We start from the raw sequence: 16,716 nt of genomic DNA, 5'->3' as shown, positions 1-16,716 counted from the left end.
TTCCTGTCGCTGACCTCGTTGGTGAGGAGACCTCAGAAGAGGGCTGCCTTTCTACTGCAGTCCCTCGTGGGCATTTCCTCACTTTACTGTTTATTTTAGAACCAGCAATAACAAAGAGATGAATCTTATTAAATCACTTTGGACAAAGTGCTAATGACCATTAAGGCGAAAGGCATGAGAAGTAGCCGAAAACGGGCCACTTCAGCCCTAAGTCGGCATTTGAGAAGTGCTATGGTGCTTTTCTGATGATTGTATCAATAATTTAAGTGCAGGTGTTTTTGTACCCCTTCTAGAAATGTGGTCTCTTGCATTATCTTCATGGTTTTTCATTGAGGCTGAAATATTTGATTTCATTATATAAAGCAGGGATAAGAACCTGACATCTCTGGGGACAGGGAGGTAGGGAGTGTGTGACTTGAGGAAGCCACCACTCAGTGCCAGCTGGTATTTTCCCTAGAGTAATGCAGGAACAGTTTCACCCAATCATTTGATTTTTCAAATCAACCCCCAAATCCTCATCAGTATGTGAAATCATCTGATTATTAAATGTTGGCAAAATACTGTTTCAAATACTGTAGGCAAAACAATGCGTGGAGGATGGTGGACGCCAGCATGGCGTATGTGCTGCTGCTAGCTTGCACTATCTACCCTAAAACTGCACTGAGGAAATGCAGGGGTGCTTTTAGGTGACATGACACACACAATGACGCAAAGGTTTACAATGGCAGCTTCTAAAATTTTCAATAATGTATCCCTGTTAATCTGTGATTGTTAAAGTCTGCCAGAAATATCATGCTATCAAAACGCTGTGTACACATGGAGGGTCATAGTTAAGAAATACTAGTACGTTTTAATAAATATATTTTATGGTTTTGTTGAAAGGCAATTTTTAGTAAGTAAATATAAATTTATTCGTGCGACTTTCAATCTATAGTTTTGTGCCTTTTAACATGTCAGACAATGTGCCAATTTTATCTTACAAATCAAGAAAACAATTTAAGTTAAAATTGGAAAACATAGATTACCCTTTCATAGAGGAGTGACTAGTTAATTTATTAGGCTGGTACAAAAGGAATTGCGGTTTTTGGAATTATTTTTCAACTTTTAAACCGCAATTACTGTTGCACCAACCTAATACTTAGGATAGCAGGTTGCACGAGGAGAGAAAATGATTATGCAACAAGCTTTTGCAGTCCCAATCCTCTGGTAAGACTTAACTTTCATGCTCACAAATAGTGATCTGAAAAATGTCTAAGGTACGAAGGGAAACAACGGGAGATTGCATTACCTACATCCCGAAGGTCAGAGGTCCAGATTATCAAAGTAATGAAACTTCAGTGAGCTGCTTCACATCTATTAGGTTTGTCAGTTTTTATAAGCAAGCTGACTTCAGGCATGCAATTATAACATAAAGGACCGATATTGGTGAGAATTCAGCAGTGGGCTCTTAACAGAAGCATTCACGTGTCAGCCGAGCGAGAGGGAGTCCACCTTTATGAATGGCTTTTACAATGGATCAGGTGGTAAAGGTGACAAAGAGAGGAAGAGGGAGATGAGTGAAAATGTATTATACTGTACATAAAAATCCATCTCCAGCTAAAAACTTTGTATTTTTCCCAGAGGTGTCTCAGAGGGTAATCATAAGCATCAATTAAATGGTATCCATCCATTTAAATGGTCTAAGAAACCCCAGTAGACATGACATTGATCATTAGAAACCTGCAACCTTATAAAAACCCTCAGTGTGGTAGTCTTTTGTAAAAATGCGTTATTTAGTGGCAACGTAGATCACCATAACCAGTACTAACTTTAATTTACAATTAAGGTCACCTAATACTGGTTTTAATTCACCATTCATATAATATAACATTCAGGCAAATTCACTCAGATATTCCAAAATGAAATAGGAAGGATTTCCCTTCTTAGGCTGTAACAAAACTCAAACTCTGGATCAAAATCACGTGGTGTCTGTTGCCCAACCAGGAGTAATTTACATTGTTTTATATACTAGTAGTAGATGATTATCTAAGTAGCTACAGTTTTCTTTCATTAAACAAATATTTTAATTTTATTTTAATATCCAAGTCAGAGATTTCTCAGTATTTGGTAACATTCTCACAAGCTTTGTTTCAACTATTTTCCAGATCTCATGTGAGACTTATGAGAATCATTACAGTATCTGTTTTCATGACAGATCTGCTGTTGTTTTTTTCTGACTGTGATAATGGATCACTAAAAATTAACAGATCAGTTGTTAAACGCTATGCTACTGACTAACTGGAGCCGAAATTTCAGTTCGTATGGTTTCTAAAGTGCAAGGAGAGATTAGCTCCATCTGTGGCCTCTTCTAACCACGTGTAAAGAGGCATCCGAAAGGGGCCCTGGTGTGGCTACGGCCAGGCTGCGCTCTCCTGTCTCAACTGAAGTTATGTCTACAACCAGTGCTGAAGACGGTTCCCTCAGAAAAATTCCTCCCATTGCTGCAATCCTAGTAAATGGTCCTTGCTAATAAGTGATGAGTTATGAGATAGGGGACAGCACTCTATAGAAAAGTGCACAATATTTCATTGTTTCAAATTAATACACGGATGTTCCTATTGCAACTGGCTGGTGTGACAGAAACTACATTCCCGATCCAAAAGACATGGACGACGGGAGAGGAGACTCAAGGAGGATGGAGAATTAGGAGACGGAGTCTGCCTCTGAGGAAGAAGAGCACAGGGACCTCAGCTTTTTGTTGCTTTTGTTTAACATATCCATTTTAGGTTGATTCTGGTACTAATACTCTAAGGGGAAACGAAGACACCGGAAGCTTACTTACTGGGTTTGTCCCATCTCACGTCTATGGCCGTGTGGTTAAGAACAACTGCAGTGAGATTGGCTCCCCTCTCCGGATGACCAGCTAATGTCGTCACTGTCACTCCTTGGCTTGGTGTAAAGCCCACGCTGTTGTGTACAAAGACTTTATACTCGTACGATGTAAACCTAAAAGGTTTTTGAAGAAGTCACATATAAATTTCTCTATCATAGGAAACAAAACGCATAATTTCCTTTTCCCTCACAAAATAAAGGATTTTTTTCCCCTTCCACAAAATGCATAATTCCCCCCTATAAGACAGATCATCTTAATTTTCCTCCCTACACAAACATGTACCCTGTTTCTCCCAAAATAAGACCTAGCCAGACAATCAGCTCTAATGCAGCTTTTGGAGGAAAAATTAATATAAGACCCAGTATTACATTACATTATGTTATGTTATAGTATATTATAATATGTTATATAAGATCCGGTCTTATAGTAAAATAAGACCAGGTCTTACATTAATTTTTGCTCCAAAAGACGCATTAGAGCTGATTGTCCAGTAAGGCCTTATTTTGGGGGAATCACTATCATTATTTTTGTAATTCTCAAGCCTAAACTAAAGTATCAGGAAAATATTTTACTAGGAACACTAAGCAAAGACTGCTATTTAAAACAAATGTGGTCTGTTGTTTTCTCCTCCTTATTGTTTTCAGAAATGGTGAAGATTACAGCTCAATTCAAGATGCAATTACAAATCTGGCAACCTGCCAGCTTTCTATCTGAATTTGATCCAGAGAGTTTCATGCTCTTTTTTTGGGAAACTCATCTATTTTCAAATATCGGAATCGCTCATCACCATTTTCTTCCTATATCTATGCTTCTTTCCCCAAATCTCATTGGCAGACAGATAAACCCTTAAATTAAACTGTAACTGTGACCACAGTATACAACATTCCCTCACTGAGAATTCTGCTCCAGTGAGTGTATTTTGACATCGTGTGAGCACACTTGAGTCAATACAATGGAAACTGAATGTTGCTTTGCAGGAGGAGGAAACTGGACACAGGGATATAATATAACGAGGACTTTCCAAGTCATATATTAAACCGATGACAGAGCAAAGCCACCCATTCGTCAACCCTTCTGCCAGTCAGGCAGAAGACTAACTGGCTTTTCTGTTTGGTTCCAAACTGGGCAGGAATATGCTACCGAGAGACAGAGTCAGGCTTTGACTGGACAGTAGGTGAGACAAAGAAACTTGCTTAAACACATTGCACAACACAGGCCCATCCCCGGGTGGCATTCATTACTCAGGACAAACACTGGCCTCAGGTCACCACCACCCAATTTGGGTTTAAGAGATCATCAAAGGACACTTCACATCCAATGCAGCACCCATGGAATTTGTCTCAATAAGCCACAAGCTATTAGTCATGACGAGGGTAGAGTACCATTTGCAGGACTGAGTTAAATAATTTGACCCAAGTTACGTCAGGATATTCAAAGCATTTGGCTACCACCTGTGTAGAAGCCAGCTCCCCTTACCTTGTTTCTTACCCATGACCCCAAGATACTGTGCAAGGCTCTGCTTCTGCCACATTTAAAAATGTCCCTGTTATTGTAGCTACAGGGAATAACTTGTAATTTCTTTGGATGTAGATATCCATTTCCCCTAAATAAGTACTACAAACAGATGTACGCCTCTCTGCTGTATCACCTTTCTTTTTTTTTAAATTTTTTCTTCTTTTCTTCCTCCCTCCCTCCCTACCTTCCTCCCTCCCACCTTTCCTTCCTCTCTTCTGCTTTGTATGCTGTAGTGGTTTGAATTATGTCCTTCTAAAAAAATACGTTTAAGTCCTAACTCTCAGAACTTGCTGACATGATATTATTTGGAAATAAGCTATTTGTAGATGTAATCAAGTTAAGATAAGGTCATGTTGGATTTGGGAGTGCCTGAAATCCAATGGATTGGTGTCTTTATAAGTGAAAGGAGAGGGCAATTCTGATACAGAGACATAGACACAACAGGGAGAATATGGACATGTGAAGAGGGCCCAGAAATAAAAGTTACGCTGCCACAAACCAAGGAACAACTGGGACCACTAGCAGTTGGAAGAGTCAAGGGACAGTTTTTCTTTAGAGCCCCTGGAGGAAGCTTAGCCCTGACAACACCTCCACCTTGGATGTTTATCCCTCAGAACTGTGAGAAAATAAGTCTGTTATTTTAAGGCACCCCAGGAAAGTAAGGCATATGCTTTTTCAGCACGAGCTAAATAGTCCACATGACCAAGACAATGGAAAGATAGCAATGATAATAGCATTTGCTGAGTCCTAAACATGTGTCAGAATGTAACTCATCCGTTCCTCACAATGACCCTATAAGGTGCTATCGCAATACTTATTTTGAAACTGAGGAAAATAAGGCTCGAAGAGTTAAATGACTTGCCCAAGTCCTGCTAGGAGGTGGCAGAGTGCAGATTGAAATCTGGGCAGTCTGGCTCCAGAGATTACCCTTTTAACCATGATGCAGCCACAAAAATATGATGGTCCTGATAACTAATAACAATCCTAATGATAATTCCATCTGGCCATATGTGGATGATGTCATATCACTAGGGCTTGACCTTGGAGTTATTTTTCTAGCAGAGGGGATAGATTTTTGCCTACCCATCCAAACAGTCTCACCAAATTTCCTTTGCAACCACCACTATGAACTTGAAGGATGGTGAGTTAGGGTTAAGAGGGTCTTTGATAATCGAATGAAAAAAAGCTAACGGCTCATATGGGAATTGAACCAGTGACCCTGGCTTCATTAGCTCTCTCCCTGGGTACAATGCTTTCAATTGTGCTTTACTTCACAAAATAACTTAAAAGAAATTTAGCTAGACTCTGGATACCTAATATCCTCTCTTACAATATTTGAATTTTTCTTCTGCATGTCTCTTCTATCGCACATTTAGTAATCCATTAAGTTACTTCATCATAATTTAGGGAGGGTGAAATATACGATTTACGTCTGCACAGAAAAATTTAGGAGACACAGGTACATGTAAACAGAATGCCTGTTTTCAAAGTAATATTACAATTTTAGAGTGAGAGATGGCTTTAGAGTTTATCCGCTTCAAATAAAACATCTGCTACATTTTACAAATAAGAGAACTGACATTCTGAGAAGTGGCTTTGCCTAAGGTTGCACAACTAGTGCAGATAACTAAGTGAGCCGAGTTTCTTCAATTCGAGCATTAAATTCTTTCCACTATTCATTATTGCATTTAATTGAGAAATCAGTAGGCGTTTCATTAGATGTCACACATTTGTCTTTTGTGTTTTTTTTTAATTTTCATGGTTAAAATTTTAGGCAAATAAGATCTTGGATTCTCTTAAAGAAAATACTTAAATACACTGTTTTCACTGTATCTGAAACCTAATCTCTGCTAGTAAGTATATATAACTATGACAATATGTGTTGGTGTCTAGTTCACCACTTTATGATAAAAGAGAATGTATTAGAGTGCTGACCATTTTTTTTTATTCACACTAGGTATTCTCTCTTTTTTTTTTCCTTGTAAAACATCATATATATTAAAGGTTTATTTATGGAATCATACTTATTTCAAGCTTCAGTTGTTATTACTCGAGTGATTTAGAAAACTAGAATCTGTTTAGATGGTGAAGTTTATTTACTGAGTAGATAGCTCAGTAAATAAATGAATGCATATTTCATAGTTAATAAAGTATTCGGTCTCATAACTTTCAGGTCACTTAATTTGGTGGGTTAGTGACACAGATATACATGCCCAATGGGAAAATGATCTCTACTAAACAACATTCTAGATTCTAAACCTCATGAACATGTGTTTGTTCTACTGGAACATATAGGTATATTTGCAGACATAAAATATTTTAGGAACCTCTAAAATATTTATTTACCCCTTTTGTCCCCCAGCGGCCATCAGATTGTGCACCCAATTTAACCTTATCTGCTCAGGAAGTCTTTACAGAAGAGGAAATACGTGGGCTAGGTATTGACAAGTGGTATTTTTCCAGTGAAGTCATTTGTGCAATGGGAAGCATTATCCCAGGGTAAAATGTGTGAAGGCTTGTATCTGAAAGGGGTCTGATGTGTTTTGGGAACCAACAGCATCCTTCAGTGCAGCCACAGAATGCCTCAGGTTATTTTCATCAGAATTAAAAATGTGTCAACTTTATTGATGTCCTAACAGAATTCTCGTGTCAATATTGTCACCAATATAAATCATGCTTCTGAAAATGCAGGCTATTCAGTTTGCTTCTTCCACTAACTCTTCTTCGTATCTGTCACAACCCAACGTATGCTTGAGTACATCACACATGAGAGGATTCGAAAAATCTTTGATAGCATAATGTTCCTTACGTGTTCAAATCCTTTGTGGGAATGAATAAATAAGGAAACAAATAAAAGTGCAGCACTGTTTCTACTGCTTAAATCTGCAATTGTTTAAGTTTTCCACGGAGTGTATCTACCTTTTCTTTATACCACTTATGTGCTGTTCCTAAAAATGCTACTGAAGATTTCTGCTTTGAAAATTTAAGGGTAATTCTTATCACCCTTGAAACTTTTAATAATGATACTTTTTATGTTATGAGTGCACATTGCAGCTGTCATATTACTGTAGCTCTCTATACTTACGCTACCAAAATATCACACCGAAAATAATTTTGCTTTAATTTCTCCTTTTGTTCTACTATGTCATGAACATTAGAAAATAACACAAAGATACTGGATTTTTTGTGTGCAAAGAAAACATTAGGAAAAAAAAATCTCCTATGACAAAATGCATCCTTCCACATTCAGAGGCTCATTTTCCATGAGGTAAGATTTCATATGATGGCACTTAGAACAAAATAACATAAGGCAAATTTAGAGCAATGAAAAAATACCTCAATGGAGAATAGCACTGTGACTCTACTAATTTAATTTAAATGTGAAATAGATACATCTTTGCTCATTTTGAATTAATTTGCTACGAGATGGCACACCAATGTTGACAGAAGCCAGCTTTCATTCCTAAACCTGATTTTCCTTTATATTTTGATATTAGGAAAATAACAGGATCTATCTCATGATGCTTTTCGTGGGGGACACGCCTTCTTTCTTCTCACCTTCCATATGTGCTGTTAACTTTTTTACTTAATAGCTCCAACTTACATATACGTATGCTATAGGAACACGTGTCATGGAACTGACCCAGTCTTTCCATATTAGCAAAATAGGAAATGCCATCTGTGAACATTTAATCTCATTACAAAGGAGGGGAACAAAAGATATATTCATTTGAGTATTATTCCCTCACGGACTATGTCCCCTGTTAGGGCTTGGAATATTTCACTTTAAGTCAGTTTATACAAAATTATCATCTGTCAGTAAGATTTAAAGTTAGATGTAATGGTACATTCAGCTTAAGCATCTACTTTTAAAACAAGTCCAAACATTCTTTGAAAATCAGATGAATATTTATAGATTTTGAATACAACTGACCCTTGAACAACATGGGTTTGAACTGAGTGGGTCTACTTTTACAAGGATATTTTTCATCTTGTTAACAGACGATGTAAACTTACAGTATAAACACAGTACAATACTGTAAATGTATTTTCTCTGCCTTATGATTTTCTTAATAATTTTTTCTTCTTTTCTGTAGCTTACTTTATTGTAAGAATATAGCATATAATACGTACATGTGAAAAATGCAAAATATGTGTTGACTATTTATGGTGCCGGTAAGGCTTTTGGTCAACAGTAGGCTATTGGTAGATTAGTAGTTAAGTTTTGAGGAAGTCAAATGTTATACAAGGATATTCGACTCCATGGGGTTGGGGGGGGGGGGCAGTGGTGCCCCTAAACCTCATGTTGTTCCAGGGTCAACTCTATTTTCATTCAAAGATAATTCAATTAGTGGATTTGTGAGGGATCAAACAAAGCTTTCTTTACAGACTGTCACTGCAAAAGAAATACTTTCAGGAATTTATAACAACCTGAAGCACATAGGAGTTAGAACATAAGTCCCTTTATAAAGTTGACGGCAACTAAATTATTACAACCTTCAATGTTTTTCAAAACAGAAAGAAGAACCTATTATTTCTTGGAACTTGTTCTTTCTTCATCAAACCCAGACCAGAAAGGAGGGCATGCCATCACTCAAAAACCTAGGCGCTCTGAGGTACTAAAAATGTGTAAGGGTGGGTTGATGCTTAAAATGAAGGAGGTCACGCTGCCCCCACCCCCCCAGTCACTATGGCATCATCAGATGACAACAGCACGTTCACCAGATTTTCTAAGTGATGCAAATGTCAGGAAACCCAAAATCACAGTCCCCCCAACACTACAACTTGGCCACTTTGCACAGACTCCATAAGGAAGGAAAGTTAGAAACTGATAAGTAGTATAAACCTATAGTTACACTGAGTCTATATGAAAAATGAGCAAAATTCAATGATGAGGCAACTAACTGTGTAACCCAGACAAAATCACACCTTCCCTAAGAAGAACAGAAGTATTTTTGTTTAAACTATCTGGATAACTAGCTCACTATTTTACTTTGTACATGGATATATTAATATAAAGGGGGGAAAAAGACTAAAATGCTTTGAATTTCAGAATATCACACTTTAGATTAGGTTGGTGTGTTTTCTATATATTATAAATACATAGCTAACCAAAATATCCCACTTGACCAAGGAAATTGACTACAATTTACATTTACTCTGACAAAATACATCCATAAAGGAATGTCCAGTGAATCGTAAGTTTACTTTTTTGTGTGTCAAGAGACGTGCCATTTTAAAAACTAATTCTAGATGCAGCTGTGGTGAGACCAGGGCAAGATGCTAAGAAACACTTCAGTGGTCCCTTTACTTCTAAAGATGTTAAGGAATGGTGCAGTCTGTGGAGAATATGCAATTACATATTCCTCCTAAAGACACTTGAATTCAATTATCCACACCACCCCAGTCCCCCCACCCCCACCCCCCAAAAATAGTCAGCTAAACAAATAAGTCAGTAAGACAAATAAAAGCCACAGGACAGGGTCTTTAAGGAGCTGCGACCCAGGTGTGCAGCAAAGCGAGCTGAGGGCTCAGGTCAGCCTGCAGCAGAGGGTGAGCCCTGGCTGCCACCAGCCGTCAATGTGGGAAGTGACGGCATCTACCAAACAAGATCACTCCTTCTTAACAGAAAAACTGGCATAGCACCCATCAGTGGACTAATTTCCAGTTTTCTCTCAGATTTGTGAGAGACCACTCCTGACCTTGTTGAAAGAAGGAGCCCCTAGGAATTTGGACTTACAAAGGGTTGGGGGGGTGGCTAGGAAAAAAAACCTTCTCACAATAAGAAGGCCCATACGATTTGTCCTGAATATTTAAAAGAAATGCATATATATATATATATACACACACACACACACACACACACACACACACACACACATATATATATATATATACACACACACATATATATATAGTCATTCACAAGCAGGTTACATGAATTATAGCAGTGATTTGAATAATAATAATTAATAATAATAATAATAATAATAATAATAATAAAGTTAGCCAATCCTAGCAGAAAAAAATGACCCCTTGACATTTAACATTATGAGAGTAGTCAAAATATTACCTCAGCACATTTTGGTATATGGACACTTCCCTCCTAGAAGCGGCTATCATCCGTGTGCTGACGTCAACTAATGTTTCAATTTCATTTGCGAGGATTTAACTTGATTTCTTCCCTTAAGTCCTAGATTTGGACTTCTCATGAAAAATTCTTAGAGGCATCACTGAAAATCCAATACTAAGTCTTTGGCCTTGGTCCTAATTCATTAATAAGTTTTCATTTCTTCTACGAATAAACAATATTAACTTTCTGAGATTTATTCTGTTTTTCTGCCAAACAGCTCATGGCTGAAAATCAGATTCAGTAAAATGTTAACTGGTCAAGTTGTAGTTAGTTTAGAAATTGCTGTATTTAAGGCAGAGTTCACCTGTCATAGAAAGCGACTTTTTCACACAATTTCCCTCGGTAATGTTGGTGACCAGTTAACTGTGATGACAGCAGCGTGTGTGTGTGTGTGTGTGTGTGTGTGTGTGTGTGTGTGTGTGTGTTTGTGTTTCCCTCTATGAGACTGTGAACTCTTTCAGGGCAAAAGCTAAGCTGCGTTCATCTTTTGTTCCTTTTCACAGCACCTCTCAGCCTGTAGTAGGCAAAAAGAAATTGCTGAATAAATGAATTTCTTCAACTGAAGTGATAATTATAAGAGATGGCATATTAGGTAAATAATGAATTGAAAATACTCAAGAATAGTCTGACAATGATAATTCAGTTTGAACAAAAAGGAGAGACTAATCATTGACCATTTTGACTTACAAGTGGCAATTTCACATGGCTCAATCCAGTGCTTCATTACATTCACACGCTGCTTCCCTCTGAGAGCCTTACAACATGCATCATGTCCTCCCACCACAACCCTTTAAGGTGCAAAGGGAATTTTCCTTAGTTTTACCCATTCCCCAAAGAGAATAGCAATACAATCAATGGCCAACCCTTTACTGAGTGAACATGTTCTTTCATTTAACAACCATCTGAAGACCCACTATGTGCCAGGCGCTACACTAGGGACGGAGGATACAGAAATCATGAAGATAGTGTCCTGCCTCACGGTGGACCTGACAACAGGACAGGGTGTCCAAACAAGTAGATAAGCCAGGACAGTACAGTAACAATAATGATATGGGAGGGGTGTGCTATGGAAATACATTATAGGGGCAGTGAGTTCAGACCAGGAAGAGAGTGGCAGGGAAGCCCAGTGGGAAACTTCTAGTACCAGACTCCAAGGATGATCTAGTCAGACAAAGGGAAATGGCAGTGAGGGGCAGACGCTGGGTGAGCAAGTAAACGGTGTACATTAGCAAGAGCAGAAGTGACGCTAATGAGGCCAGACATGGAGGCCCAGGTGTGGAAAAGCTGGGAAACAGGCCAGAGTTATCAACAGGGTTCAGAGTACGGCTAGTTAGTGATGTGTCTAGAAAAATAACCAAAGTGTCCTCCGATAGATGACTGGATAAGAAGATGTGGGATGTATACACAATGGAATACTACTCAGCCACAAGAAAAGACGAAACAGTGCCATTTGTGACAACATGGATGGATCTGGAGATTGTTATGCCATGTAAAATACGTCAGACAGAAAATGTCGAGACCCATATGATTTCACGGATATGTGAGATATAAAATTGAAAGCAACAAAGGAACAAAACAAATAAATAAAGAAATTCAACCTCATAGACACAGACAATAGTTTAGTGGTTACCAGAGAGTAACAGGGGGTGGTAGATGAGGGTAAAGGGGATCAAATATATGGTGATGGAAGGAGAACTGACTCTGGGTGGTGAGCACACAATGTGATATACAGATGATATATTATAGAATCGTACACTTTAAACTCATATGACTTTACTAACCATTATCACCCCAATAAATCTAATTTGAAAAAGAAAGAAAAGAAAAACAACCTGATAGAAAAGGTGTCTGAAAATATTTCATAAAATGCTATTTGTGGTGTTTTGAAATTTGATTCCACTGCTCGGACTCAGGAAGATTTAGAAGTCATTTAATCTCATTTAATCTCCTCATTTTATAGACAACAAAAGTGAGGCCCAGAGAAGTTAAGTGACTCGCCTCAGGTCACAAAGCCAGTGTTCTCGCACAGGATGAAACAGCACACCCATCTCCTTGCTCTGCCAGCCAATACGCTTTCCTGACATTGTCTGTTGGTCAATTTCTTGATCTCTTTGAACTCTAGATTGAATTCTTTCAAGTCCCAAGCCTGTTAACTGGATACTGTGTGGACTGAATCAATGACTTAGAACAACTTCCTAGAAATAGCAAGCATTTGACAAGTGCCCAGTAATGTCCCCGGTTTTCTATATGTGCAGTATTTCCAAATTCCTCCATTACATTTCCATGTCTTGCCAGAGCTGTGACAAAGGCAGTAGGTAAAGGCTCAAACATCTACAAGTTCGACTTCAAAAGGCTTTTTTCAGCACACAGTTAAGATGGCAAACATTAAACACGCGGACTGTTGCACTCTGATGATTAACGCCACAGATAATAACCAAACACGTTTTATTGCACAACTGATAAAATGCACGCACAATGAAGAGACTATGATACTTTGAACTAGTCAACATGCCCCAAACTAAATGCCAGCATTTGTTTTTATAGTTTTTGTAATCTCACCTGCTAAGACCCTTATCTTCATAAAACCACTGAGTTCCTGAATAAATATTGTGCCACAGATTTAAATCTTCTGGGGGATTTGATGCAAGGGGTTGCTGGATTTTACGTCTCAGAAGCTCGTATCTAAAGCAAAAGACAAGCAGAAACACTGGGATTATCTCAACTAATGTTATTACCAAATTCAGGTTGTTTCACGGTATGAGTACGTGATATGTGCATGTAAATGTAAAGAAAACATCTTAATTTATGATTACACATTTTTTCCAGATTATTCTTATTTTCTGGCTCAAGTTTCATATTCAACTATTTTGAAACCAACAACTGCATTCACATTGTTTTATTATCGGTGAGAATGATAACATTTTGGATTTCTCCCCTGTCTGGTTTGCAAACACTCGATTGCCACATTCACACAAAGTAGAAATAGAAAATGTTTATGAAGTTAATGATTTCCTAAGACTTAAACCGCCAATACTTCATAAACAATGACAATATTATCAACCCATAGCCTGGGCTAAGTGTCAAGTTTAGGTTGTTATAAAGCCATTTCAAAATCACAACTCGTTTCTTTCATCTTATCTATAGCCCTGACAACATTCTTTACAAGTTCCCAGATAATAACATGTCAAAGAATTATTGCATTACCTTTGGGATTTTGAGGCATATTTGTTTAAATGTATCATGTCGAACATGCATCAGGTTTTCCTGACATTAAAAAAAATATATACTTTGTAAACAAGGGAAGGATTATGTCAAGAATTGTGAGAGAACAGTGATCATGGTTTTTAGGGTTTTTAGTTCTTCACGGTATTACGATACTTCTATCTTGATGAACATTTATTGTTCCACGTAAGTCAAGATACACAATATGGAACTGTGTGAAAGTTATGAGTGGGGGCTATCCAATAAGAAATCCTTCCTAAGTTCATGTGTGATTAAAAGCCTCCTTCCTTTCTAGAGATCTAAGACCACAGCAAAATCCAAAAGCATAGCCACTTTTCTCACCTCAAATCGGGTCCATTTGGCCTGGATGGTGGCTGCCAAGAAATCCCAACACACGATTCACTTAGTGGAATCGCAGACAATGAGCGAACGTCGTGAGGCAGGGTGGGGTGGGTGGTGACATGGGTAGGTAAACTCTCCGTGCATCCTCCTAGGTACCCGTTACCCCCTGAGCAAGCCACAATGGTGACAGAATAATTAGTGAAAGGAATCAGATGAGTAATTACTTGACTTAACACTGAGGAAGTAACATTGGTCATTGTGATGTGAGGGTCTGGCATACGGATCTCATAGCTAAGTATGTCTCCATTCTGCACGAGTGGGGGTTTCCAAGTGACCTGAAAGAAAAGATAAACTTAGAATCAGATGGCAACACAGGAACAGAGCAACTGAAGCTCACAAGGCCTAGAATTTGGCTCTGTCTGTTTTCAGTTAAGTCACTTTTTAAATGTGTGCTTTCGACTTCGCCTTTTGCACTGGACAGTAATGAAGGGTTTGGGACCAACTAGCGGTACAGGAGGAACTACATGAAATGCTGTTTCCTGGGTTTGGCTGTTACCCCTGATTCTTTCTAGGACTGTCAGACTAATACACACCTTACCGATTCCTCTCCACTGTGGGGATTCTGAGTACGCACGGTGTGCACAGGGAGAGAATCCACACATCCACTCGCATCAGTGGGGCAGCAGCAGGATTTGATAGTTTTCTTGTTTCTAACTTAATTAAATGAAACATCAGAACCCCTTGCTTTGCATTGTTACTACTCTAAATATGTCACTACTCTTTTTTTTTGGGGGGAGGGAATGGAAGGGCCGGGGAGGGTCATTATTTCCATTTTCTGAGGATGCACAATGGAGTTCCTGAATTTCACTTGTGCATAATGTAAAGCAGTAACAATAGCTCCTAGTCTCAACTATAAAAGATGTACAGAAAGCTTTTAAAACGGCAAGCAAAGGATGGTCCTGCTTAACGGGCCCATGGACTTGAACGTCAGAAGTGAACGACATTTGACGATGGAATACCATGTCTAGCATTCCTTTTCTCTTCTGGCTGGATTCTGTAAGCGCATAGTGGTAATACCTTTTTTCTCTTGGGCAGAAAGGACCCTAGCAAAATGTGCACAGGTCATGAAAAAATCATTTATTTACACGCTATCCTTGGTCATCTCCTTTATCGTCGCCTTGCAATGGCCCTTAAATGTTAGAATATGAATTTCATCTCCTAAATAGACTATAAGCTTCTTGATGGCAGGGCCCACCTTGCATACCCATTTAATGCAGTGCACAGAGACACAGAGTGCAGTAAGTAACTACAGTCACGGCTGATTCAATTATATTTTTGCTCAGCGTACAGCTATTTTGAAATTTTGAAAGACAGATTTCTACAAAGTGACGTAGTGATGTCTACCTTTACAACTCTATACTAAACCAAAGTCAGGAAAAAAAATAGAAAAATTAAAATAAAGAAGGACTGACTAAATTTGTCTATCTTAAATCAAAGAGAAAACATTTTTTCCCGAAAGCACATCAACTGAGATTCCCATTGGGTAGTTTTATTAATAAATGGTGACAAAACAGGCCCCATTACATGTCAGCTGGATAGTTGCTCGATGATTACTAATGTACAATGAACAACGGGCTGATGTCTACCCAATTTTACTGCGTGGCTTGAAATCAATGCTAAATTTAAAATCTTCTAGGGGAGTTCCATACGGTGCTGGAGTGAAAACAATGTTTAAATATGCTCCTTATGAGCATACGTATGAAAAGGTGAACTGGGTTCAGTGTATACGTTAACTTTGGAAGGACTGACGTGTGATGGAATTAAGTCCTTCCATTCAGGAGGACAGCCCATCCTCCACAGGTTGCAGTGTGAAGTTGAGTCATGGGTCTTGGACCCGTATTGCTTGGGTGCGAAGCCCAACTCTTACTCCTTATGTAATCTTAGGCAGGCTACTTAATCTCTCAATTCTCAGTTTTCCTGACTGTATATTGGGGATAATCATAGCATCTATCTGACAGAGTTGCAGTCAGCATTAAATGAGAGCAAATCCTGGAACTTAATACGAACCCAATAAACATTAGTAGTCATTATTTTTTCCTTCCATAAGATTTCATAATGTCTTTTTTCTAATATAATTTATGGTTTGATTTAAGCAGACATCAAAAACTTCCCCTCTGCCAAAATAAGTGAGAATAATGACTAAGACTCAATCCCTTACTTTGGTGAGGAGTACACACTATGGTAAAGCTACGCGTGGAGGCTATCCGGGTAACACAACTGTTCCTGGTGAGAGCCTGTGAGAGTCAGCTCTCTATCCAAGCTGATCTATATTTTAGCAAGCTGACAAGTCATGTATATTGTTTCATTCCTGGAGGAGTTTACAAAAATCAAAAAAGGGGGTGAAAAAAAGAAACAGCCAGTCAACTTGTTTGGGATATGTTCAATCATCGTTTATACATGCTAAATCAGGTACACTTGTGCATTGTTCTAAAAATACGTGTTCTTTTTCAGATCTGCCTTGCTATTAGATGTTTGTTACAAAGAGTCCGGAATAATCTCCATTAGGTAGTTTGCCTCTGTGAAGGGACTATGTTGATGTATCATATTGATCGGGATCGCTACCAAAGTTTTG

At 38.4% G+C, this 16,716-nt stretch overlaps 1 protein-coding gene across 1 annotated transcript in view; it reads right to left on the bottom strand.

Annotated features, from left to right (window-relative positions):
* Positions 1-16,716, bottom strand: part of USH2A (usherin) — a 580,537-nt gene that overhangs the window by 187,718 nt on the left and 376,103 nt on the right. The window contains exons 42-44 of the mRNA XM_088799150.1: positions 14,085-14,419; positions 13,080-13,202; positions 2,822-2,985 (exon numbers count right to left, since the gene is read on the bottom strand). Of these exons, the coding sequence (XP_088655276.1) occupies positions 2,822-2,985; positions 13,080-13,202; positions 14,085-14,419 (622 nt within the window). The remainder of the gene's footprint in view (positions 1-2,821; positions 2,986-13,079; positions 13,203-14,084; positions 14,420-16,716) is intronic.

This window comes from Rhinolophus sinicus, chromosome 6 (assembly GCF_057876585.1).
Source record: "Rhinolophus sinicus isolate RSI-liver-muscle chromosome 6, RSI-T2T, whole genome shotgun sequence".
NCBI classification, from domain to species: domain Eukaryota; kingdom Metazoa; phylum Chordata; class Mammalia; order Chiroptera; family Rhinolophidae; genus Rhinolophus; species Rhinolophus sinicus.
This window is presented reverse-complemented; position numbering and strand designations above follow the sequence as displayed.